Genomic DNA, 27,705 nt, shown 5'->3' on the forward strand with positions numbered 1-27,705 from the left:
TCATTCTTTTGTATGCAGATATCCAGTTTTCCCAACATTCTTATTTTTTTCCCAACAGTGGAAATTAAACTTAATCTTACACATATTAGGCAAGTGCTCCATCACTGAGACTTATCCCAGCCATCCCCAAACTTCTTTATTAAAAGACTGTCCTTTCCACATTGTTTGAAACCCTTTTTGAAAAACAAATGGTAGATATTAACCCAAACACATCAAAGATCACCTTAAATATCAAAGGTCTAAACACACTGAAGTCAGAAATTGTCACAGTGCTGGGGATATAGCAAAGTAGCACAAGCACCTGCCTGGCAAGCGCAAGGTCCTGAGTTCGATTCCTGATAACAAAAAAAACAAAAAAAAAACTAACCAAAGAAATTGTCACAGTGGATGAAAAACTGAACCCAAAGGCATAATTTTGTAATGATATAAAAGTTTTTGTTGTAAATTGGTTATTTATCTTACTAGTATATCTTCTGTGTAAAACATTTCTAATTAGATACAGCTCTAAGAAAAATATTTAAGAATTTAAAATTAATACACAGGGATGTCAAAATCTTTGTTTAAAACAGTAAGGATAGGGATATTGATTTGTGCTTAGCAAAATTTACAAACTTTAAAAAGTTTTACATTTGTCAAAATAATTTCTTCTGCTCGCTATAAGTTTTAAATGTTTAAGAAAATTAAGTCTAAGGAAGTTCATATTTACTTAGATGTTTATTGTTTTACTATTTTGTTAAATAACCTATTATGTGTGATTTTCCTTATTTTTAAAAATGTTGTTGCCCTGGTATAATGCAGTCAGTCATGATTATTACCTTAATATGCTCTACAAATAATTAAACTGTTTAACTTGCTGTCTTAATATGCTATAAAATTAAAATGCTTTGGCAAATTGTTTCCTGGTGTACTATTTGCAGCCATATAACTAGCAAAACTCACAATTCTCTTGGTCGATCAGTCTTGCTCAAAAATGTATGTATGTTTCTAGTTGGTCTAATAGACATTAATGCTTGCACGCTATATTAAAACCTTTTACAGTTCTGTATGTATACTAAGAAATCCTAAAGGTGTTACTAAACTGCAATTCTTGGTCTTGGCATTACTAACTGTGCCCTTTCTCTGAAATGATTATGCACATAGGCTTACAGAAAGAGGGGACTCTTCAGTGTTTGCCTGATACACCTTTCTGGCAGAACTAAGCTTCCTCATATAAATATTGGGTTGTTTGGTTTTTGGCTTTAATTACCTTGGTGACTATGTTTCTTAGTCAGTGTTCCCTACAGACTGGACTTGCCTTGCTCTTATTAGCTTGTTCTATGTCTGATCATGTCTTTGTAACTATTTGTCAAAGTTCTAATGTTTTAGGGTGCTGACTATAAAACAGTTAGGACCGGATTGATAATGGATGCTAGATAAACTTGGTCTAAGAGCCACTCTTTGTAAACCCCGATATTGGTCAGATTTGGCAAGAAGTTTTTATGGCACTGGCTTTAATCCTGTCATATCCCATCAAACATGGGACATGTTCTGGTTGATCATCACCAGGGAAATCCACATGACCAAGGGACAAGGCTGAGTCACACAAAAACTTGCATGAGTGTTTCAGGACCCTGTGTAACATTGCCGCAATTTTGCAGTGACCAAGACATCCTTCAGTAGGTGAGTAAATAAACTGGTATATCCAGATACTGAGATATTTCCTCAGCCCTCAAAGGAAGTGAGCTATCAAGCCAGGAAGACGACACAGGAAAAAAACTTAAATGTCTACCACTAATTGAACAGAGCCAATCTGAAAAGGCTAAAAATACTGTATAATTCCAACTTCTAAAAAAGTCCAAATTATGGAAATGGTAAAAAAAATTAGCGTTGGGCAGGGCTGGAGGGAGGCAGGCATGAGCAGGCGCAGCACAGAGGACTTCCAGCACAGTGAAGCAATGGGAGGTACGTATTTGATCGAACTCACAGAAGGCAGAATACCAAGAATGAGCCCTAAGGCAAGCCACGGGCTTTGGGTGAAATGACACCACAGGTTCATCCGTGTGACAGGTACGCCAGCTCTGGTGGGAGATGCTGCTGAGTCTATGTGGCACAGTATGTGAAAGGCTGTATTTTCTACTCAATTTTGCTATGAACCTAAAACTGTTCTAATAAAGTATTTTTAAAAACATGCTAGTTTTTAAAAAACAGTAAAATCCAAATGAGGTCTATAGTTTAGCTAAAAGTAGCGCAGCAAAGTCAACTTCTAGTTCATAACATACAACTGCTAAATAATGTTATCATTGGAGGCAGCTGCAGTAATAGACAAATGTGATATTTTACATTTCGCGAGTCCAAAATTACTCCTTTTAAAAAGATTTTTTTTAAAAGCTTATCAGGCGAATTTATTTATGATTATTTACCAGTATTATTTACCAGTATTAACAAGCATTTTTGTTTTGTTTTGTTTTTTGTTTTTGGTGCAGGGACTGAACTCACACTAAACATGCACTTCACCACTGAGCTTGTACCTTCAGCCCAAGACTTGTAAAAATTTTAATGATTTAAATTATCTAGCAATTTTCTGGAGGTATTAAATTTTATAGTTCTATTTTAAAATCACATTTTGACTCTCTGTCCTTTAAAATATGATGGACCTAATTTCTAGATGGCTCAGTATATAACTGCTATAAATTTCAGACAGCATAGAAGATAAAGTTCTGGAGAAAAATGTCTGATTCTATTAATTATCTTCTTAGAAGAGAAAATTATAAAAAAAAAAAAATACATAATCTCTGACAGAGTATCTGAGAAATGGAATCCAAAAAATAATGCAGACCATTGAGCTCAATTCTTGTACACCTGGCACACTAATACAACTTTTTAGTCATAACAAATAAAAACTTTTATTACCTTTTCAGTTCTACAGACTAAAAATCATGAAATTAAACTTTTTTTCTTTTTGGTCTTTCTGAGACAGGGCTTGACTATGCAGTTCCGGCTGGCTTTGAACCCACTTTGGAGCCCAGGCTGGCCTCGAACTCACACCGATCCTCCTGCCTCAGCCTCCCACGTGCTGCGATTACAGGTATGTGCCATCCTGTCCAGCCAAAATTGAACGTTTTTAAAGATCACTGAAAATTAATGGCTTTTAAGTTTCCATACCAGGATCAATGTAATTTATATAGACCATTTTCATTTTTTTTATTCTTAACTTTTTACACAAAAATAGAAATTTTAGTCTAAAAAACATCTACTCATTTCAAAGAGTTTCATCTCCACGGTACCATAGTTCATGAAACTGAAATTTATTTGTTGACAAAGATTTAATTGTAGACAAATTCATTTATACCAAACAAAAAACAATGTTCATACCTAAGACAGTTTAAATATTTATGGTTATTACAGATCCGCAATTAAACTTCAAAGATTAGTGCATTTAGACTGGTCAACCCCTTAAGTTACCATTTGTGACAAAGAAACCAAAAACAAAAGATGATGTTTTAAAGGAGAGTGATATCAAATTTAAAAATAAAGGAAAGTTAGTTTCAACACAGAAGTGATTCTATTCCAAACAAAAAAAAAAATATATCTAAAATGTAAAATAGCAAGGTTACACAGAAAAACTACCACACCTCAACTTTTAAAAACTAGGAAAAAGACCTCTTTAATTATGTACCCAAGATTGAGGATGAATCTATGCAAACTTTACAACTATTCACAGAAGTAGGTTAGTGATGAGTGCACTGTATTAATGGAAGCTTTTGAAATTTTATCCTAGCTCCACAAAAAATGATAATGCTTTATAATATACATGAAACAAGGTAATTTTTATCAGTCATTCTTTTGAATGGGGAAAAAAGGCAAAATCCTACAGTGCGAAGCAAACTATGAAACAAAGCGTTCTCAAAGCAGAAAAGTGTCTTTTATTTTAATTTTAAAATAGCGGGCTGCCCAATCAACCCGGACCACAGGGACAGCAGAATGAGCAGGAAGTGAGGTGAGAGCACAGACTGCGCTGCAAGAGACACCCAGCAGGCTTCAGGTTCTCTTCTGACCTCTCACCAAGTATGAAGACAGCCTGCTCATTCTGAGTACGGGATAGGAAATAAAACGGAAAAACACCACTCATAGTCCACTAGCATATCCTATAAAAATGGGAAGAATTTTAGGGATCTCTGTACTTCCTCCTCAAGCAACTTAAGGGAAATCAGAGTTTAAAAAAGTCTTTTAACTGTAACAGGAATAGTCCCTTCCAAAACAATAGTCTGAAAAGGGAAAAGCAGGTAGTTATTTTGCGTTTCATGTAGATTAAATATACTCATATAACTTTTCAACTACCTTTTAAGTATAGAAAAACTTCCTCCTTAATCCTCCAAAAATCTCACGTAGAAGAATGAAAAATATCACCCATGTTGCCGGTGAAAAAACAAGTAAAGATTAAATGATTTATAAAATAGGTTATGCTGTTACCATACTGGGAACAAAGCCTAACCTGCTCCTCCATAAATACGTTATAGATACATCAATATCAGTGAAGTCATTAAATACTAAACCTTGTCTTATCTTCAATATGAATTAGAGGAATGGGAGGCACTTGATAAAAAAACACTTGAAACCCCAGGGCCCAGAAGTCTAACAAAGTGGTAGAGTGCTTACCTACCATGTATGAAGCCCTAGGTTTGATCCCTAACACCTCCAAAAAGAAAAAGCAAAAAAATTTAAAATCTTTAGTTTAGAATTCGTTAAATTCTGTTTTTCAACCTTTAGCAGGTATGCTAATTTAAAGTCTCCAGTTAAGAAACTGGTCTCCAGGGAGGTGAGAAGCACCATGAGAAAATAATACAGTGGGAAGACAAGAGGCCACTGTACTGATTCTAGAACCATTTACCTCCAGACTTCCTATTGTGAGAGAGAAGTAAGTGTCTGACTTTCTAAGTGAAAGAAGGAAGGGAGGAAGTAAAAGAGAAATAAGTCACAAAGTTTTATGTAGGATTCATAAAAATTTCTTTTTCTTGGAACACAAATGGTTGAAAACTTGAGCCTTCTAAAGACCCTGCTATGAATACTGAGCTACAAAGATACACAAAACAGAAGTGTCTGGAACATTTGGCTGCCTGTAGTCTTCTGCAAGATCACAAAGTACTCAAAAATTCTTTGACCTAAAGAAAGGAAAGAAATATTAATATATATCCTTGGCAAATTTGGGGTAATATGCGTCGTCACGTGAGAGTATACAACAGTTGAAGACCACAACTGTGTAAGTAACTCTACCACAACGTCAAAGCAGTTACAGCAATTCCCACAGAAATATCACCAAATACTTCAGCAGTAAAAGGAATGAACCACAGTGCCTGACAGGAGCTATTTAACTTATATCTAAGACTGATGCAGTCCTAAAATAGCCATAACTCAGGAGGGGCTGAAGGGAAGGGAGAATAGAGGAGTTGTGCCGGGGGGACCAAGTTATATCACGTACAGGTACAAATTCTCTTTGATGAATGTGATCGCTATGTATATCTAAAATGTACCAATAAAATCCAATTTTAAAAAATTAAAACAGGCCAGGTGTGGTGGTACACACCTGTAATCCCAGCACTCAAGAGGTTGAGGCAGGAGAATCACTGCAAGTTTGAGACCAGCCTGGGCTACAAAGTGAGCTCAAGGCCAGCCTGAAGTGCATGCTGAGACCCTGTCTCAAATAGACTAAAATATAATATAATATAATATAATATAATGTAAAATAACCATGACTCTAGTTTTATAATCTATTTAAATATCATACACCAGTAGTACATGCAGCTTTAAAACCAATAACTGCTAGAGTTTAAACAACTTTGCAGATTAGACACGTGGTAGATCCATAATGTTCCTAAGCCACAAATTTCAATCATATACTCTATAATGTAAATGTGTGGGGAAAGTTAGCCAAATGATCTGAACCTAGCCAAATGATGAATACCACAATGCAAGACTCTTACAAAAAAAGTTACCCCCCAAAAGACAAAGATTATTGCCTTGTGAAATTGACAGTTACCTGTTAATACAATCATAATTTTTTCACCTTAATAGCACTATAAATGAATTCTATATTTTAACGCCATTAAAAAATGTCATATGACACCTGAATTTTCTAGATATGCTTTAAATTTACATATGGAGAAAACAACCATATATTATAGTGATGTGAAATGATGAGATTTTCAAAATATCCAGATATATCTCTTACAGGGGCCAGAGATATAGCTCATTGGCACAGCCTTGCTTGGCAAGCACAAGGTCCTGGGTTCAATTCCCAGTACCGGAAAAACAAAACAAACAAAAAAAAAACACCCAGCTATATCCCTTACAAATGGATGTCAAGTCCTTACTAACTTAAACAGCAGGCATTTCATAAAAGGACAAAGAAAAAAATCAAGTTTCTTTCAAAAGTGAACAAAAAATTAAGGCTCTTCTTTAGACCTTAGATCATTAAGTTAATCAACTTTGGTATAGGAATATTTGTTATATACTTCTTATATACTGTCTCAAATGTTCATCAAGAGATTCTCTACCTATGCCTTTATCAATATGGTACCATCCAGAATACGATCAACTCTCCATTATTTGAGAGATAAATTAATGTGGATTAAGACAGTGACTCAATGACTAATCAATTTCAGTCATCTTTGACATTGCCCCAAATAAAACTCAAAACTAAATTTTTTTAATCTCAAGACTTCAGCTAAAATTAGATGAGATCCACAGCCTACAAGTTAAAATATATTCTATACTGACTTTATTTGTAAAAATAAATTTAATTTTCAGTTTATTAAACTGTTTCTTATTAAAGTTTATTATTAAAATATTTAGATAAGGGGAGGGGGGAACAAAGCAGGGAAGAAAGATGAGAAAGAACACACTACTGTATTATCCCTGCCTCACAGATATAGAAACAAAAAGGTAAAGAGATCTTTGTTTTAGTTCAGGCCACAAAGCCGGAATATAAAGTCAGGATTAGAATCTCAACAGTCTAGTCTTCACAGCTTTTAACCACCTCTTAATGTAACTTTTGTAAGCTTTTTCATCAGATAATTTTCTCACAAGTTAGTATACTTTTAGACAAAACAAATACTAGTTTATCTGTCTGCCTCTACCTTTTCAATCAGACTTTCATGTTTGTCTTTAAAGTCTTCATTGACATCCAATGTTAAGATAGGAACCTCCTGTAGATACTCAAAGTTGGTTCTGTTTGAAAAGAAATGAACAACATCAGACAAGCAATAAAAAAAACAAACACATTAAAAACTCATTCTTATATCATTGGAAAATCAAAATACTGTCAATCAGTTTACACTAAGGTTATTTTGCAAGTAATACAACTGACAGCCCCTTGCTTCTCATGTGGATTTATTATACATGAATAAAAATGTACTATATATAAGTGAAAAACCTTTAGACACAATAAATATGTAAAACTAGGCCCTGTAACATGATGCTCCTCAGAGAACGAAACCACATGAAATGGAAATTGCATTTTAAAGGTGAGGAGAGCTGAGGATGTAGCTCAGTGGTAGACCAGCTGCCTCATATGCATATGCTCAAATTCAATACCTGCAATGCCAAAGAGAAACAGCAAACTAAAACTCAGAGAAGGCATCTGAGGCCCGAGGCCGTCCAAGGTTACATGCCAAGAATGAGACTGCACGTGAGCCACGAGCTGACTAATGAGTCTACATGATTAACTCAGTGACTATGCTGCACTTCTTCACAGTCTTAACCTAACAAACAAATCTGAAACCTAAACATTCCCAGGTTTCCAGCAAATGCCTGAAACCACACACATGTGAACCCTATATGTCATATACCAGGTCATTCCTATACATACAAATTTAATGCCTCTTCTATATCAAAACCGATTATTTAAAATGAGGTTAAGAATGTTTACTTTTCCACATAAAGGAGGCACTTAATGGCTTCTCTTTGGCAGATGTGAATTCAAGTATCACGCACTACTCTTACGCTTTGGGACCCCTGTGAAGAAAAATACAGGCAACCTGATCACAAGCACTGTGACACTGTGACAGCTGATCTGATACAGAGAGTGCTGCAGAAGACTCTCAGATGGTAGAACATATACTCTGCACAAGGAGCTGATCCACATCATGGCTGTACCAGACAAGATGGGTTAGGGCAGGACAACACAGGATTTCATCATACTACTCAATAGTAGGTAGTTTTTCGTTTTGTTCTGTTTTGAAAGGGAATCTAACTATGTTACTCAGACTGGTTGGTCTCAAACTGCCAGGCTCAAGTGATCTTCCTGTCTCAAGCTCCCAAGTAGCTAGAACTATAGATAAGCCCAGCTTGGTAAACAATTCAAAACTTATGAATTGCTTATTTCTGAAATTTCCCATTTCACATTTTCAGACCAAGGTTATTGTTGGCACCTGAACTGTGGAAAGGGAAACTGCAGATAACAGGGGACTACTATATCACAGTAATTCCTCCAATGGAGTACCAACACATAATGTACACAGATACAATCTGATCACTTAAGTAAATCCATGTATTATGCTCTCCATACCACCAGGAGATACTAGTTACAAAACCTTGAAAAAAATGAGATCTTACTGTACTCCAGACTCAAAATCCATACCTAATTCTAGGAGACAAAAACAAATAAATGGCTAAAAATAGAAAGCATTACATGTTGCTACTCACAGCTTCCAAGTGTTAGATTAGAAGCTAGTGAGTTCAGAATGATGAGCACACAGGAAGGAGGAGGCTTACTTTAGGGTCCTATGCAGGAGCCAGCTTTCATGCTTATAGTGCAGCTTCTCTAAATACTCAAGAGGGATGCCTTGCTCCTCAGTTCTTCCTCGTAAATGTATCCTACTCAAGCATTTCTAGGAATAGGAAAAATCAAAACACAGGGAACAATTATTTACAGACATCAAAAGTTTCTAGTGTCTCTTTAGTTAAACTAGCCAAAATATATTCATTCCTTCTAAAACACTGAAATAGTTGATCTTCCCCTTCAGCTGCTTTTTCAATAATCTGGTGGCTAAGCAGTCCTATCCAAAAGAAGTCAAAATAACTTAGTTTTCTGTATCCACACATAAAATCCACATATTCAGATGTAGGTTTGGTAGAAAGGCAAAGAAAAGTTCATTAAACGTCTAAAATTTTTAGAGGACAGCTAACGGGTGTGTCACTTTGTCAATCCTACTTCAGTGCTAACCAAACATGACTGTAAAATGTCTGTTTCATGAATGGAAAACCCTTAAGACTGTGGTCCCTACTGTGACGAAAACTCCACGTCACCACAACCAGAAGGAACTTTGGGGTGTTCTACACCATCCTGCTCTTGGACTACTATGGCTATTAAGCACTACGACATGGTTAGCAGGGTGACCCAGGAACTGAATTTTAAATCTTTATTTAATTTTAACAACCGTTAACTAGTAGGCACATTGACAAGTGGCTCTAGATCATTTCCCCCAGAAAATAACAAGTATATATAAAATTATGTATAATTTGTAGGAGTTCATAGACCCTTAAAAATTTATTAATTCATCCAAAGATAAAGGAACCTCCAAATAGAGAAGCACTTGGCTAGCACACCCAAGACCCTCTGTTCAATCCCCAGTGCCACGGAAGAAGAGAAAGAAAGAAAGGCTTTCAACCTAAATAACGTGTCATTTATATACCATAGCATGTAAGTTGTGCTTCAAAGTCCACACCATGAGATCTAAATATACTGCTTACTTTTTTTTAAGTTTATTACACCGAAAAACTCGCCATTAATCTCCCTTATAAAACTTCCCATCACTTCAGACACACTTATTCCCTCATTCATACTCTTTGTGAAGCAGTTCTTAAAGTCTTTCATGTCTTTAGCTGCACTACCATGGTGGCCTCAACGTCTGGAACTGTTGAGAACATCTACCTTTCATGGCCTTATTGACTTTGGGGAAGAGCCAGAAGTCACCAGTACCAGATTCTGTGAGTAAGGAGGGTAAGAGGACACACCACAAGGCTCTTAGGAGTCTGCTTTCCCGAGACGGCCCTCAGCAGCTGCAGTCACCATATTTTTTGTCACCTCATAGAGATCTCACAAGACAGGACTTGCAGAACTCCTTCAGAAAGTGGCAAGAACGATGTGATAAGCGTGTGCAAAGTGAGAGTACTCTGTGAGGGATTAATGGCACTGAGGCTTTTACTGTACTAAACTTTTAAAGTTTAAATATTCACCCATATATTTTGAGAAAAATTTATAAATTTTCATTTCAAAAATTATTTAATCAAAAGATATAAAAAATGAATGAAATAAAATCATACTTCTGCGTTAGTTTGTAAGGTACTGACTGAATGTTTCCAACAGAATGAAATCATTAGTATTCTTTATGTTCTTTTGCAACATTTGTAGTTACTATTTATGTAATTAAAAACAATTCTTTTCAAAAATAAAAGTGAATATCCAAATTATTGCAACTGCTAAATTCTGGCTTACTTGACATGGAAAATGGAACAGAAATATACTAGTTCCTTTTCAAGTTTAGTTTCAATAGTAATACAGTATTCTAATGAACTATGCACTAGAAGTTATGACATTTACATTCATCAGAGCCTACCTCATGACTTACCAAAGACACAATAAAAATGCCAATGCAAGCATCAAAATCAGAAGCTTCTTATTAAATGTAAGGTCTTACTATTCAGGTTAGTCTTATAAAAGGTTTCCACTTAACCTTCCCAGATTCATTACATAATATATAAATAGTTACTCTTACAACCCATGGTGAAAGGTACATTTTCAGGCAACTTCCCTGAACCTGTCTGTCTGTCGGTCTGTCTGTCTTTCAGTAGTGGGGATTAAGTCCAGGGCCTCGGCCCTTAGCTACAGCCCCAGCCCCTCCCTTTTTTATTTTGAGACAGGGTCTCACTAAGTTGGTAAGTTTCCCAGGCTAGGCTTGTGATCCTCCTGACTCGCTCTCTCAGAATGCTGAGACTACAGGTACAAACTGCCACATCCAGCTTCTAAGTCTCTTCTTTACTGTTCCTGCCACTCTTCCCTCTTAACAAGTCATAAACAACCATAAAAGCTTTCTTGAAATGAACATTCACCACCAGCTTTGCCGTTCATTCAGCAAATGTTTACCAAGCTGCTACTGTGCACCCAGACTGTGTTCTAAGCACTGGAAATGCAACAGTAGTCACACTACTCAAATCCCACATCATGGAGCATACATTTTAGAAATTCGTTGAACATGCTCCTTAGTCTAGCTGTGACAGAATGAAAGTCTGAAAAAGTTAGGAAGAAATAAAAATGAAAAATAAAACGGAACTGAGGAAGAACAGAGAAGAGCCTAAAGGATCAACTTGCCATTCTGGGCTTCTAGTTTGCGGAGAAAATAGAATACTTTCATATTCACAGTTATGAGTCTGGAGGTACCGGGGTTAGGGCTGCTTCAGTACAGACCACTTTAAAGAGTTCTAAATATTACTTTTAAGTTTTCAAAGGAGCAAACACATTTTTACAGGGCCTCACCTCTGGAGCAGCTCGAAGATAAATGATTCCATCCAATTCAAGGCTTTGGCCAAACTGGTTATTCATCCAGTCATGCCAGTCTTGATATATTGTCCACTCTGTCTCATTCATGCAATCAGATTCATACAAATTAGATGCAAAAATGTACCTGAAAAAGTGTTTATTAAAACATATATCATTTCAGAGAGAGAGAGAGAGAGAGGATGGATTTACTAAATGAACACAAACATTTTCCTAAACCCTGTGTCAGACAGTCCCTCAGAGCAGAAAACATCAGGGCTGCTCTACATAGAGAAAATCGTACTTGACCAGCAGTTCTCAGACTGTGCAAAGACCTCTCAAGTCCTGAGATGTGTCCAGAGGTTCAGGGAGGCCAGAGTACTTCAGGTACTACTATATTTCAAGACAAAAAAATTACAGACTGAATATGGGAACATAAATCTAGCTGTCTTTTATTATGTCAGACATTAAAGAGATCTGCAAAAATGTGAAGGAATGCTACTTGTTTCACTATCCTTTGTTTTGAAAAACACAACTTTTTATCAAAGGAGATTATCTATGTTAACATGAATTTGTTTTTCTTTAAAACAGGTCTCCCTAAGTAATTCAGCTTGGCTTGAACTATGTTCTTAGGCTGGTTCCTAGCTTAGACTGGTCTCAAACTCAAAGGTCTCTGGCCTCAACCTTCCAAGTGCTGAGATTATGAAGTTCAACATAATTAACTTCCAAGCTAATTTCTAAAACGTAACTATCAGCAAGATACAAAGCGCTTTGAACTCCTCAATAACTTTAAGAATAGAAAGGGGTCCTGAAATGAAAAATCTGAGAACCCTATTCTGAGCTACACTGGAGGTCAAAAGAATCCTGCATACACACAGCTATTCTAAGCCCCCTAAGAAATGTTTATTCCCTTGTTCCAGGTAAAAGTCTAAATTATAGATCCAGATTTAACCAGAGCAGAAGAAAATTTTTGTTTTGCTTTGCTTTTGGGTTTTGTTTGTTTGTTTGTTGTTGTTGTTTTGAGACAGGGTCTTGCTATGCAGTTCAGGTTGGACTTGAGCTCACTTTGTAGCGCAGGCAGGTCTTGAGCTTGCAACAATCCTCTTGTCTCGGCCTCCTGAGTGCTGGGCATACAGGTGTGCCCCTATGCTTGGCTGAAAATTTTACGAGTTGGAAGAGGAAAAAAACTGTTCTGCAAATTTTAATTAAATAATCACCTTATTCTTTACTTCTTTATAGTTTCCAAGGAAGCTAGAGGTTATAAATGCTAGAACTTGGGGCTGAGGATTTAGCTCAGGGGCACAGCGCCTGGTACCGGAAAAAACCAAAAAAAAAACAATGCTAGAACTTCCCAATGCCATTAGCACTAAAGTGCTAAAGGTATTAAATGTCATTTCCTATCTAAAATCCCCAATTCTTCCTCTAAAACTATTTGTGAAAAAAAATCAAAGAAAGCAGGAAAAGAAAAAAGATGTTCAATTCTAACCAAGACCCCAAATAGACAATATAAACCATTTATATATACCTGTCACTATATACAGATCGTTCAAAAAATAACACAGGTTTCTCTGCATCTTTGAGCTTGCTGTTGACAGAGAAGAGCTGAGCACGTATGCGACTGAGACAGGCATATGACTGGAAGGTAAAAGACCATCGTTCGGGTTTTTCATACATCATCTGAAGGACATTCCCACCACTTTTCTGAGAGGTTGTCAGTTCCTAATTTGAATAAAAAGAAACAAGAAGCAAGTTAATGATCAATAGAGTCAATTTTTTAAACACTCACAAAAACAAATGCATCATGATTAGTAAAACCAGGACGATTAAATCTCTTTCTTCATTCTCTTTCCCAGTATATTTTTCAGGTTACCTGAGGTTGAACAAATATTTAGCTCTTTCTCACAAGAGGTCACAAATGACCCATGGAAAAAATTATTTATCTGAAAAAAAAAAAAAGAAAAGAAAAAAAGAAAAAATTATTTATCTGGCCAAAATAAAACTTTAAGTTTTAATTAATAGCCACGTATGGTGGTGCATGCCTATAACTCCAGCACCCAGGAAACTGAGGCAAGAGAAATTGCCATACGTTTGAGGCCACTCTGCTACACAGTGAGTTCAAAGCCAATTTGAATGACATAGTGAGACTGTACCAAAAAATAAAAACAAAAAAAATTTTTTCAATTAGTTGTCAATATCTAAAAACTACATAAAATTATTTGGATTTATATATTCCTTTTAAAAATGGAAAACTCAAGCAACATGGTGCTTGTATTTCCTCTTGGAAAAACTGACTAATCAAGTCACACATGCCTCCCTTAGATGAGGTGCATGTTCTCCAGCTTTTCAGTCTCTGCCATTCCCCGCTGACTCTTTAACAGATCCTGATGTAGAGTGACCCGTGGGGGGCCACAACCTGGTGAGTCAATCTTAAGTTAAAAATATGCTCGAAATGCACTGACTGCACATCATATTCAGCACTGAACATTATACTCAGCAACACAGGACAGCAGGGGCACTTGCACCCCTCAGGACCCTGTCTGGTATGGCTCACTGCTGCCACCCAGCATCACAAAAAGGTATCATACTACATTCTGCTAGCCTGGGGAAAAGATCGAAAGTAAAGAACTGAAGTGCAGCTTCCATGGAACATACATCACTTTCGCACCATCAGAAAGTCAAAAATATTGTAAGTGGAACCATCATACAAGAGGGTAAGTGGGGTACCTTGTCTGTATCGGTTAACTGCCCAGCCTTTTACACACTCAAATTTATAACTCCAATCTTCTGATGTGACAGAATAGATCGTCCTCAAAATCTTGTAAGTTAGTGATTGTACTGTTAGAACTAGTATTATTCTGTATAACTAATACTAAATAAAAATATACATTAAAAATAATTTTCCTAGTTCTGTCCTTCAAAAGGCCTACGGAAGAATAAGTAAATACCATCTAGATTACCATCTAGATTAAGAATAAGAATCTGCCATCTAGACTCTAGATTACCATCTAGAATAAGTAAATACCATCTAGATTAAAATCTAAATATTTTCCACTGAAGGCATTCTGTGCCTGATTCTAGGTCTAGAAAAGAAAATGTACAAGATGAGCTTCACATATCTTGTCCCAGTAAATAAGAAAACTATCAAAGACTACCCCAAGTGAGTAAAGGGCCAAGGAGTTGGTATAAAGGGGCTTCTACTAGTCAGTTTGGACATCCAAAGAGAATGGAAGATAAAAATCTGTGAGTTATATTACTTAAAAATAACAACAAAAACAAAACGAACCATGTTCAAGAGGATACTAAGGCACTGACTTATTCTGGAAAATCATACACGAAGAGAAAAAACAGACATCAAGCACTCTATTCTAGCTCTTTCTATAGATATGCTCTGTGGATAATGAAGGACTTGGTAGAAAAAAAGGGTCTTTTGAGGCTGAGGATTTAGCTCAGTGGCACAGAGCCTGCCTGGCAAGCGCAAGTCGTGAGTTCAACTTCCGGTACCAGAAAAAAAAAAGGGGGGGGTCTTTTTACTAAATCTAATAAATTCAGAAGATCTGAGAAAGAATATCATCTTTATAGCACTTAATAATATATTAGATTGAGGTAGTAATTAGCAGTAGATATTAAAATCATAAGCAAAATTTTGACAAACTTCTTTTTCTTTTTTTGAGACAGGTGTCTCTAGATTGCCCTGCTAGGCCTCAAGCTCCTGAGCTCAAAGCATCCCTTTCGTTAATCATAGGTGAAAACTGGTACAAAAAGACCTTATCTCAATCTGATGAAAGCTATTTATCACCAATCTACTGCCAACTTCATATCAAATGGGGAGAAACTGGAAGTTTTCCTTTTTAAAATCAGGAACAGGACAAGGATGGCTGCTATCACCACTCCTGTTCAATACAGTTCTCAAAATATTAGCCAGAGCAATCAGGCAAGAGAAAAAGGATAGATACAGGAAAGAAGGAAATCAAATTATTATTTGCAGATGACATGATCCTCTCCATAGAAGTCCCAAAAAAATTCACGAAAGACTCCTAGAATTGATATCCAAATTCAGTAGGGTAGCAGGATACAAAGTCAACACACAAAAATCAATACCATTCCTGTAGACCAATAATAAACTCACCAACAGTGAAATTAGGGAAACAATATCTTCCACAGTAGCATCAAGAAAAAATAAGTATTTAGAATTAACCTATCCAAGAAAGTGAAAGACCTCTACAATGAAGACTCAAGTTCTTTTTTGGGCTTCGGTCCTTGTCTGGTTTTGAAATCAGGATTTTGCTAGCTTTTGGAATCAGAAATGACTTTGAGAGTATTCCTTCCCTTTTGATTTCACTAAAGAGTTTACAAAGTTAGATCATCCCTAAAGTTTTTGTAGAATGTTAATGAATCCATCAGGCCCTAAACTTTTCTTAGTTTTTTTTTTATTTTAAAACACTTCAGTTTCTTTCCCTGATATTAGATTACTCAGGGTTTTTAAATACTCTTGGTTCAGCTTTGGTAGTTCATATATATCTAGGAATCTATTCATTTCCTCTGAATTCTCCATTTTATTAGAGTACATGCTCTCAAAGTATTTCCTAATAATGTTCTGGATTTTCAGCAACATGTGTTGTGATTTTGCATTTACCATTTCTAACTGCATTGATCTGGTCTTTGTTTTGGTCAGATCAGCTAGTTCACTATTTTATTTATTTATTCTTTTAAAGAACTAGCTCTTCAATTCATTGATTTTTTTATATTGTTTTAGTCTCGACTGTATTAATTTCCTCTGATCTTTATAATCTTCCTTGTACTAGCTCTGGGTTTGTTGATGTGAATGTTCTGTTTCCCATGATGTCAGGCGGACATTTTCCACGATGTGGAAACTGATCCATCCCTTTGGGTATTGGCAGCCTAACTTATCCCTGACAGAACTCGGGTCTCCCAAGGGTTTCTCTATCATACACTGAAGAAGATCTGTCATGTAATCTTCATCTGTCCAAAATAAAGCCTCAATAAAAAGAGCTTTATAAATCCATAAATTCTATTAAATACATCTAGAAGTTATTCTTTTATGTCACTTGACACATAAGGACTGATTTTTTTTTAATTTTATTTTAAAGGGAATAAAAAAAGAACAAAAACAGTAACAGCAACATAGACAAAGAAAAAACAATAAAAATGATAGAGGGATTCAAAACAAAATGATAAGAATTAACAGGGGATGTTATATTACATATTGCTATATCAAAGAAGCTGTTCAGATTATCAGATGTAAGGATGCAAGACTGATCAAACCATTAAAGAGAAAAATCATTAGAAATGATACAGTTTCACTAGATAAGATGGTAGGAATTTACCAATTGTTATTATGTTGCATATTGTTATCTTCAAATTAGTTGTTCAGATTACCAGATATAAGCATGTAAAACTGGCTAAAAAAAATTAATAAGCATTAACTGTTCCTTTCAACAAACCATTAGACATCAGTAGTACAGTTGTCTCAGGCTAGCTTTCTCTATATATATTTTTTTCCCTTCCTTCTTTCTTTTTCTCCTTTCCCTCATCCCAATTGTTCTTTCCTTTGAGCAATTTCTATCCCTGTCATTACAATATCTATTGTACATTTTGGGTTTTATTCACTCTTCAGGTTCTTACACTAAGGAAACAATACAATGTTTACACATGCAGGTCTGATTCATTTCACTTATGAGTATGGTCTCTAGTTGCATCCACCTATAAAAGCCTCGAGTTTATCTTTGTTTATAACTGAGTAATACTACATTGTTAAAAAAAAAAAAAAATCTTTTTTATCCATTCCTCAGTTGATGGGCATTTGGGTTGTTTACAAGACTTAGCTATGACAAACTGTGCTGCTATAAACATGGGAACACATACATTGCTATGGTATGTTTTTAATTCTTCTGGAAAAATACCGAGAAGGGGAACAACTGGGTATAGTGGGACTTCTAGTTCTAGTTTTGTGAGGCATTTCCACACTGATTTCCAGTGGTTTCAACAATTTACACTCCCACCAGCAGTGGAAAAATGTTCCTTTTTCCCCCAAAGCCTCTCCAGCACCTATTATTGGTTGATTTCTTACTGACAGCCATTCTTTCTGGGGTAAGATAAAATCTCAGTGTTGTTAAAGATTGCATTTCTTAAATGATGAATGATACTGAACATTTTTTCATATACTTAATTTGCCATTTGTATTTCTTCATCTGAGAAGTGTGTATTCATCTCAGTTGCCCATTTTTGAATTGGGTCTTTGAATTTGGGGGGCCTAATTTTTAAAAATTCTTTATATGTCTTAGATAGAAGTCTTCTGGCTGAGGGGCAGGTGGCTAAAATTTTTTCCCAATTCATTGGGTTTTCTTTTTGCTCTGTTGGTGATTTCTTTTGATGTGCAAAAACTTTTCAAGAAGATGAGATCCTAGTTGTTGATTCTTTGAAGTATTTCCCGTGCAGCTTGGTTTTGTTCATGAACTCTCTGCCTACCCCTGTCTTCAAGATTTTTACTTACCTTCTCTTCCAGTAGATTTACTGTTTCTGTTTTTATATTGAAATCTTCAAGCTATGTTGACTTTAGTTTGGCGCATGGTGATAGACAAGGGTCTAGTTTCAGTCTTCAGCATGTGGAGAGCCATTTTTTCCAGCACTATTTATTAAAGAGGCAATCTTTCTTCCAGTGAACATGTTTGGTCCCTCTGTCAAAGATAAGGTGGTTCAATGTGTTTGTGGTTGTATCTGCATCTTCTAGTCTGTGCCATTGATCTTCAGGTCTGTTTTTTTGCCAGTACCATGCTGATTTTATCACAGTAGCTTTGTAGTATAATTTCAGATCAGGGATTGTGATACCTCCTGCCTTGCCTTTGTTGCCCAGGATTGCTTTTGCTATTCTGGGTCTCTTTTGGTTCCAGATGAATTTTAGGAATATTTTCTCTAGGTCCGTGAGGTATACCAATGGTATTTTCAGCAGAATTGCACTGAATCTGTGTAATAATTTTGGGAGGATGGCCATTTTCACAATATTGGTTCTTCCCATCCATGACCAAGGAATATCTTTCCAGTTTTTGAAATCCTCTTCAATCTCTTTTTTCAGAGTACTGTAATTTTACTGTACAGATCTGTTACTTCTTTCTTTAGATTGATTCCTAAGTATTTCACTTTTTGAAAGCTATTGTGAAAGGTATGGTTTCCCTTATTTCTCTCAGTACCTTTGTGTATAGGCATGCTACTGATTTTTGAGTGTTGACTTTGTATTCAGCTATGCTACTGAATTTGCTGATTAATTCTAGGAGACTTTTGGTGGAATTTTGGGGATCTTCTATGTAGAGTATCATGTCATCCGCCAATAAAGATAATTTCACTTCTTCCTTTCCTATCTTTATTCCTTTTATTTCCCTCTCTTGTCTAATTGCTCTGGCTAGTGTTTCCAGAACTATGTTGATTTGGAGTGGTGACAGTGAACATCCTTGTCTTGTTCCTGAGTTTAAAGTGAAAGCTTTCACTTTTTGTCCATTTAGTATGATGTTGGCAGTTGGTTTGTCATAAATGGCTTTTATCAGATTGAGGTAAAGTCCATCTATGCCGATTTTCTGTAGGGTTTTTATCATGAACAAGTATTGGACTTTATCAAAAGCTTTTTCTGCATCTATTGAGTTCATGCGATTCTTCTCTTTAGCTCTGCTGATATGGTGTATTACACTGACTGATTTGCATATAATGAATCATCCCTGAATTCCTGGGATGAATCCCACTTCGTCACGGTGTATTATCTTCTTGATGATTTGCTGCATTCTATTAGTGAGTATTTTATTGAGAATTTTTGCATCTATATTCATTAGGGAGATTGGCCTATAGCTCTCTTTTTTGGTTAGTTGTTTTTCTGGTTTTGGTGTCAGGGTAATTACTTGCATCCAGGAATGAGTTGGGGAGAACTGCTTCCCTTTCTATTTCTTCACAGAATATGAGAACTGGTATTCAATCTTCTCTAAATTTCTCATAAAATTCAGCAGTGAATCCATCAGGACCTGGGCTTTTTTTGGTGGCAAGTTTTTTATTACATTTTTAATTTTACTGACTGATTTGGGTTATTCAAGATTTTTATATATTTTTCATTCAGCTTTGGTAATTCATACGTATCTAGGAATTTGTCCACTTCTGTGTTTTCCATCCTATGAGAAAAAAGACTTTTGAAGTAGGTTTTGATGATCTTCTGAATTTCTACAGGATCTGTAGTGGTTTCACCTTTTTCACTCCTTACTGCATGGATTTGAGTTTTTTCTTTTTTTTTAATAAGGTTGGCTAGAGGTTTATCAACTAATTATTTTTTCAAAGAACCAACTCTTTGATTCATTAATTCTTTGTACTGTTTTCTTAGTTTTAATTGAATTAATTTCCGCTCTGATCTTTATAATTTCCTCCATTCCTCAGGCTTTAGGATAAACTTGCTCTTTCTTCTTTTTCTAAAAGTTTGAGGTGTAACATAAGGTTGTTTATCTGTGTTAGTTCTGTTTTCCTGATGTAGGAATCCAGTGCTATAAATCTCCCTCTGAGGACTGCTTTTATTGCATCCCACAGGTTCCAGTAGTTTGTATCTGCATTTTCATTTGATTGTAAAAGTGTTTAATTTGTTCTTTAATTTCTTCTGTGCCCCATTGGTTGTTCAGGAGCATGCTATATAATTTCCATGTGTTTATGGAGATTTTGCTATTTGCTTTATCATTAATTTCCAGTTTCACCACACTATGGTCTGATAATATGCATGGGATAATTTCAATTCCTTTCCATTTACTTAAGTATGTTCTATGTGTCAGTATATGGTCTATTTTAGGGAATGTCCTGGCGCAACTGAGAAAAATGTGTATTGTAATGTTGTTGGATGGAAGACTCTGTAAAGGTCACTAAGCCCATCTGTTCACACGTTTGGTTCAGTTGTGTTATTTTTTTGCTGATTTTTTGTCTAGTTGATCTATCTCTGTGTCACAATGGGATGTTACAATCCAATTAGTTATTATTTATTTGATTTTTCACGTCTGTTAAAATTTGCCCTATATAATTAGGTGCTTCTAAATTTGGTGCATGTATGATTGTTATCTCTTCCTCTTGCAGTTTTCCCATAACAATAATATTGTGACTTTCATTATTTCTTTTGATTATTATTGGCTTGAAGTTCACCCTCTCTGCAAACAGAATAGTTAGTCCTGCTTTTTTCTGGGTTCCTGTTGCATGGAGTATTGTTTTCCATTCTTTGACTTTCAGTCTATGGGTTTCCTTTGAGTTAAATGCGTTTTCTGTATACAGATTGTTGGATTTTGTTTCTTGATCCGCTCTGCCAGTCTGTTTCTTTTGATTGGTGAATTGAGGCCATTTACATTAATGGTTATTACTGATATGTATTGATTTATCCTTGTCACACTATTTTCCCACTGTTGGTTCTTAACTTCTCCCCTCTGTTTAATTGCTTACTTGGCTGATAGTTCTCTTCTACTGTTGGTCTTGAGATTGTGGTCGCTTTTATCTCTTTGTAGAGTATCTTTTAGTACTCTTGTACTTTCAACTCTTGTTCTTGAAATTGTGCTCATTTTAATCTCTTTCTAGAATATCTTTTAGTGCTCTTTATAGGGTTGGTTTGGTGCTCATGAAGTTCTTCAGTTGTTCTTATCGTGGAAATATTTTATTTCTCCATTAATTTTACAGGGTAGTTTTGCAGAGTACATCAACCTGGGTTGCAAATTGTTTTCTTTCAGGACCTGAAATACTTCACTCCAAGCTCTTCTTGTGTTGATGGTTTTGTGTTGAAAAGTCTGCTGTGATTCTGATGGGTTTTCCTTCACAGGTTATCTGTTTCTTTTCTCTAAAAGCTTTTAATATTCTATTCTGCTGAACTTCTGGGATCTTGATTACTATTTGTCTGGGTGTAGATTTATTGTGGTTACAGCTAATTCAAGTTCTATATGCCTCACTTTTCTGTATGTCCAATTCTTTGTCCATCCTTGGGAAATTTTCTGCTATTACTTCTGCAAAGTCTTTTTATGTCATTTGTGTTGATGCCTTCTGTTTCATTGATACCTATTAATCTTACAGTTTTTCTTTGCATTGTCTTGCAGCTGTTGAACTATTTCCTGGCTCTTTGTTATTTTTGAGAGATCCTACCTTCATGATTGTTAGCTGCAACACTGTCTTCAAGGTCTGAAAGTCTATCTTCAGCTTTGTTCAAGCAGTTTTGCCAGCTTTAGATGGAATTTTTAATTTCCTGGATATCTGTTTGAATCTGTTTCATGTATTCTAATTCTTTCCTATATAGTTCATTCAAGGTTTCCAGCATTTTTCTATGCTCCTCTATTTTCTTCTATCTTCTTAAATGTGCTGAGCAATTTTTTCATTATAGTTGTCATTTCTTTTTTTACCTGAGATTATTTCAGATGTGATGTCTTCTATGGCCTGATGGAGCTGTTTCTTTACTTCAGTTGCTATCATTTCAGAACTTTCAGGTGTGTGCCTTCCAAGCTCTTCTGGGTCAATATCTCCTTGACTTGTTCTGGGTGGTGTGGAAGTCTGAGATTGCATTTTGTTCCTTCATTTTGTCATTTTTGAAGATCTGGAGGTTCCCTAGAACTCAACCTCACTCCCAAAATTTTGTGGGAGTGGTGGGGCAAGGACCCAAATGTCCCCAGTACTCAGCATGGCTCCAGTGATAATATGGGGAGAGCAGTGTGTGGTCTCCAATGCTCCCAAAGCTTTCTGGGGCTCAGTTGGCTCCCACGCCAGTGGGGGATGGGTGGGTGCATGGTCATCAAGGCTTCCGAAGCTGTCCAGAGTTCAACCCGGCTTCTATGAGGGTTCAGGTGTGGGCAGGTGATGGTCACCAAGGCTCCTGAAGCTGTCCAGGACCCAGCCAAGTTCCCACACCAGTGTGGGAGGGGTGAGGATGCAGCCACTGAGGTTGCTGAAGCTATCCTGTGCTCAGCTCAGCTCCCTCCTATATTTTTTCTGATCTTTATTCTTTAGGAGACCCCCAGGTAATCTTCACTCTTCAAAAGCAGATTAAAGGCTAAGTGTCTCTTTCATTTACTTATTCATTCACTGAACAGATAGATCAAGCACTGGGATACAAGATCTGTCCTCAACAGGACTGTAACCATCAAGGAAATCAGACCTGCATTAGCTGGTTCTCTACAGTTCCCACCTCTTCAGTGTAAGTTTCCCTGGAGTAGAGCATGTGGGAGCCTTCAAACACACATCCTTATCACCTATCAGCTCTGCTGCTTTGCACCTCTTGCTCACTTCTGCATGTTGGACCACAACTGGTGGATCACCAACTCAAGAGAAGCGTTCCCAGCACTGCTTTAAAGGAACTAAGAAAACCATGTATTCTGAGCTAAATTTGAATCACGTGGCCAAGGAGCATAGATTTAGGTTACCCTAAATGACAGATTCTACCAGCAAAGAGCTTTTATAGCAACACAATACATGAAGTCATAAGTTAATATGTTTGACAAATACATTGGTGGGACCATGCAGGTGATGGCAAGGCTGGGAACTCTCTCTAAAGGTCTCAGACATTGTGCCATTTTACTTTAGGTTGGTGGGAGCTGGAGGTCTGAGCTTAGTGATAGTTTCCTCTATTTTTTTTCTGTGAGTTTTGGGGATCTAGCACATTGTGTATGCTAGGCAAGCACTAAATCTCTAAGTTACACCCCTAGCTCCATTCCAAAGGTTTTTCCTAATGGTCATGAGTATGTCAGGTCAGACAAAGATTGAAAGTAAACAGCTATTACCTGGACTACAACAAACCAAGAAAACTATGGTTTCCAATCTACAACTTTAATGTACATTAATGCAAAAATCCTCAACAAGATACTGACAAAGAGAGTGCAACAAATCACCATAGAGTGGAAGTCAGAAAATAGAAAGATACTCCTTGTTCCTGGATAGGAAGAATAGCCATACTTCTGTTTTAATCCTAATCAAAATACCAAAAGCATGCTTCACAGAACTAAAGAAAACACTAAAATTCATATGGAACCAGAAGAGAGTGAGAATAGCAAAAGCAATCCTGGACAACAAGACAAAAGCAAGAGGTATCACAATCCCAGACTTCAAATCATACTACAAAACTACAGTCATAAAAACAGCATGGTGCTGGCACAAAAAGACTAATAGATCAGAAAAAAAGATGCAGAAACAATCCCAGGCATAGTCAGCTATTTGCTCTCTGACAAAGGGGCCAAAAACATACTCTGGGAGAAATAGTCTCTTTAATAAATGATGCTAGGAACACTTGAATGTACAGAAAGATTAATCTAGACCATCTTACCACCGTGTACTAAACTAAAGTCAAAATGGATCAAGATCTAAAAGTGAAAACAAATAATCTGCTGAAAGATTTAAAAAAGGTAAAACTCTTTGCAGGCACAGTGGCTCATGCCTGTAATGCCAGTACTCAGGACACTGAGGCAGAAGGATTGCTGTGAGTTCAAGGCCAGGCAGGGTTACACAGTGAACTCAAGACCAGCCTGAACTACACAGTGAGACTCTTTCTCAAAAAAATGTAAAGCTCTTGAAGACATAGGGATAGGTGAGGACTTTCTGAACAGAACCCAAATGGCACAAGAAATAGTACCAACAATCAACAAATGAGATCATATCAAATTAAAAAGCTTCTGCATAACAAAGGAAACAAGAGTGAAGACATGACCTACAAACTGGGAAAGAAGTCATTGCCAGCTACCCCTCAAACAGAGGACTAATATCCACAATATATAAAGACAAAAAATTAGGCCCTCCCCTAAAATAAAAGATCAAATCAAACATCTGTAATTAAAATGAATTGACCTTTCTCAGAAGAAGTAGAAACAGCCAATAAAGATGTGAAAAAAAAAAAATGTTCAATACCTCTGACCATTCAAGAAATGCATATGAAATCAACAACACTGAAATTCCAACTTACTCCAGAAAGAATGGCTATCAAGAAATCAAATAATAAAAGTGCTAGCAAGGCTGTGGCAAAAAGGGAATGCTTCCACATTATTGGTGGGAATGTAAGCTAGTACAACCGCTACAGAAATTCCTCAAAATACTAAAAATAGAATTCCCATCTGACCCAGCAATTCCCTTTCTAGGTATCTTCCCAAAAGTTACAGTCATCATAGTACAATGATGTATGCATACTCACATTTATAGTACAATTCATAATAGCTAAATCTTGGAAGCAGTTTATATGCCCATCAGCAAAATACCCAATACCCAAGCTAAAGGAGAAAGGTTTCATTTAGTTGACAATTTGTAGAGGTTTCAGTTCATAGTCAGCTGGCTCCAAGGCAGGGTGGCATGGCAGAGGGGCATCATTGAGGAAAAACAGTTCATGGCAGGAAGAAGACAAGGCAGAAGGCACCAAGCTACAAGCAACCAATTACAAGTAACTATCAGCAAACCTCTTTCTGTCCCTTATATCCAGGCTATCCATTCTTAGGGCAGATAGTTCTCACACTTTTAATTCTAGAACTGCACCATAAATCAGTCACATACTCAAGATCCAGCCACCTCTGAAAAAGCCCCACATATGACTGCATGAGGCTTTTGGGAGACATCTAGACACAAGCCATAACAATTAAGTATTTTATTTTCCTATTCTATTAAGCACTGAATTTTTAAATCAATCTGAACACAAGTTTTTGTATATGAAAAGAAGTTAGCAATCATAATCACAAGCCTCTGTTCTATATATAAAAATGTTAGATTGCATGTTTGAGCCTCTTTAATCTTATACTGTACATTTTCAGTTCTGATATATCTTACAGTTTTTCTGTCTCTTCTTTTGTGTCAGTGTTAATAGTTCTTTTCTTGCCAGCTCCTTCTAATAAGAAAATAAGTTTATTAGATTTCTGGATGGAAAACTCCTGTGAGTAAACTACATTAATGAAAACCTTTCTGACCTCCCTTTTGGCCATTCAAATGACTTGTTTCCTACCTTATTTTTCAGCTATTTGTGTGTTCTTTACCCAATACTTTCATGTACTACAGTTACTGCCTCTGCAAAGGAAGGAGAACAGTTAAATTTGTTTGGTAAGCATGTTCTCCCCATGTTTCCTGGCGTCCCTTGTAACTGACTACAGTCATATGAGTTGGTTTTCACCAATGGCAATGGAGCAGTACAGCACTTCCAGGGCTGAACCACACAAATCTCTCAAGCACTATTATTTTATCTTTGTTGACCAACTGTAAGCAAAGGACACCAGAGCCCTACAGCAGCAGCTATCAACTTCAATTCTAGATCAGAGATTCTTAATATAGTCACCATAACAACTGGGTATGATGCTACAAGGCTATGACCCAGGAGTCTGGGATGCTGAGTCAGCAGAATCAAGTTCAAGCCAGCCTGGACAACTTAGTAACTTAGTGATACCTGTCTGAAAGCAAATTTTAAAAACTTAAAAAGGGCTTGGGATGTACTTCAGTGCAAAGGGCTTAGGTCCAGTCTCCAGCAACACACACACACACATACACACACACACACACACACACACACACACTAAAGCAGGCCTATTAAATCAGAAGTGGACAAGGTATACATCTGTGGTTTCCATCTTCCCAGGGACCCTAATGACCATGAACATGGAAAGCACTGGCCATGAGTAAGAAAGGGGTAGGTCCTGAACCCCTACATTATCTACCACCCATCAAACATCATGCCGCACTGTTCTGTGACTGAAAACACACTTTTAGCATCTGAATCCATGGATTCATAGTTTAGTATAATAGCAAGTGCTACCTTCAATTCACCTGTTCAATACATTTAATAAAACCCAACAGGAATGAATTTGGTTCAGCTTGTTATATTTGAAAATACAAATTGCAAATCCCTTATCCATGACACTGGGACTGGAAGTGTCTCACACTTTAGAATTTTTTGAACTTTGAATATTTGCACATACATTATGAGATATCTTGGAGCTAAGAACAAAGTCTAAACACAAAACTCATTTATTACACATGCATCCTTATATACATAACCTGAAGGCTTGCTATACACATAACCCAATGGGTTGTTATACAGTGAACAGAAATTTTAAACTTTTTCTGAACGCAGAATAATTCAACAAAGAAGATGATGAAAACATTTTGTTTTGTTTTGTTTTGAGATAGGGTCTTGCTATGTAGCTTAGGCTGGCCTCACTACATAGCCCACACTGATCTGACTCATGACAATCCTCCTACCTCAGCCCCCCAGGAAGTAGGATTACAAGCATGCACCACCACATCCACCAAAAACAATTTATTTGATAATAAAGAACAACATTCAATTCCTCAGCTACGTATACAAAATATGCCTTAAAATGTTATACATTGTTAATTATAACAATGCATATTTTCTTTTTAGTTTTTTGAGACAGAGTCTCACTATGTAGCCCAGGTTGGCTTGAACTTGTAGTAATCCTCCCGCTTCAGTCTCCCAAGTGCTGGGATTACAGGCATGCAACACCACACCCAGCTTATAACTGTAAATAATATGTATTTTCTTTTCAATGTCAATTTCCATTTTTAAAATGAGTTCTATAACTCTTTATGTTTACTCAAATAGTTACCTTTTCATTTCTACACACACACACACACACACACACACACACACACACAGTTTGTTTGTGGTTTTTTTGGTACCAGGCATAGAACTCAGGGCCTCACACTGGCCAGGCAGGTGCTGTGCCACTGAGCTACAACCCCAACCCCACATAAGTATATTTTAAAAACTATACCGTAAGATATTTTGCTAAGTGAAGTAAACATAGGGACAAATATTATCACTCCACTTCTGTGAGGTTATCTAAAGTTCTCAGACTCACACAAGTAGAACAGTGGTGACCAAGGGCAAAGAAAAGGGGACAAAAAGAGCCAAAGGATTGGTACAGAGTTTTAGTTCTGAAAGATGGAAAGGTTCTGGAGATCTGTTTCACAGCAATGTAAGGTTTTTAAAGAGAAAAAAATAAAACAAAATTTGAAAACAAAATAGGAGGGTAACAATAGTTATATACATTGTTATCTTTTAGTTACACAAAGTACAAGATATAGACATTTAATTGTCCAAACAATATTAGTACAAACCTTTCTTTTTAATGAACTAAGAGAAGTTAATAATATAGCTATCTCAACTTTCTCTCTCTCTCTCTCTCTCTATATATATATATATATATATATTTTTTTTTTTT

General features: G+C 36.4%; 1 protein-coding gene across 1 annotated transcript in view; it reads right to left on the minus strand.

The window, feature by feature from the left end:
- Window positions 1-3,260: 3,260 nt before the first annotated feature.
- Dck (deoxycytidine kinase) overlaps window positions 3,261-27,705 on the minus strand; it is a gene marked incomplete at its 5' end in the record, with an annotated part of 35,155 nt that continues 10,710 nt past the window's right edge. Inside the window, 5 exon segments of the mRNA XM_005392943.2 lie at window positions 3,261-5,138; window positions 7,113-7,203; window positions 8,749-8,864; window positions 11,510-11,657; window positions 13,035-13,228. Of these exon segments, the coding sequence (XP_005393000.2) occupies window positions 5,112-5,138; window positions 7,113-7,203; window positions 8,749-8,864; window positions 11,510-11,657; window positions 13,035-13,228 (576 nt within the window).

This window comes from Chinchilla lanigera, unplaced genomic scaffold, assembly GCF_000276665.1.
Source record: "Chinchilla lanigera isolate Chin_1 unplaced genomic scaffold, ChiLan1.0 scaffold00046, whole genome shotgun sequence".
In the NCBI taxonomy this organism is placed as follows: Eukaryota; Metazoa; Chordata; class Mammalia; order Rodentia; family Chinchillidae; genus Chinchilla; species Chinchilla lanigera.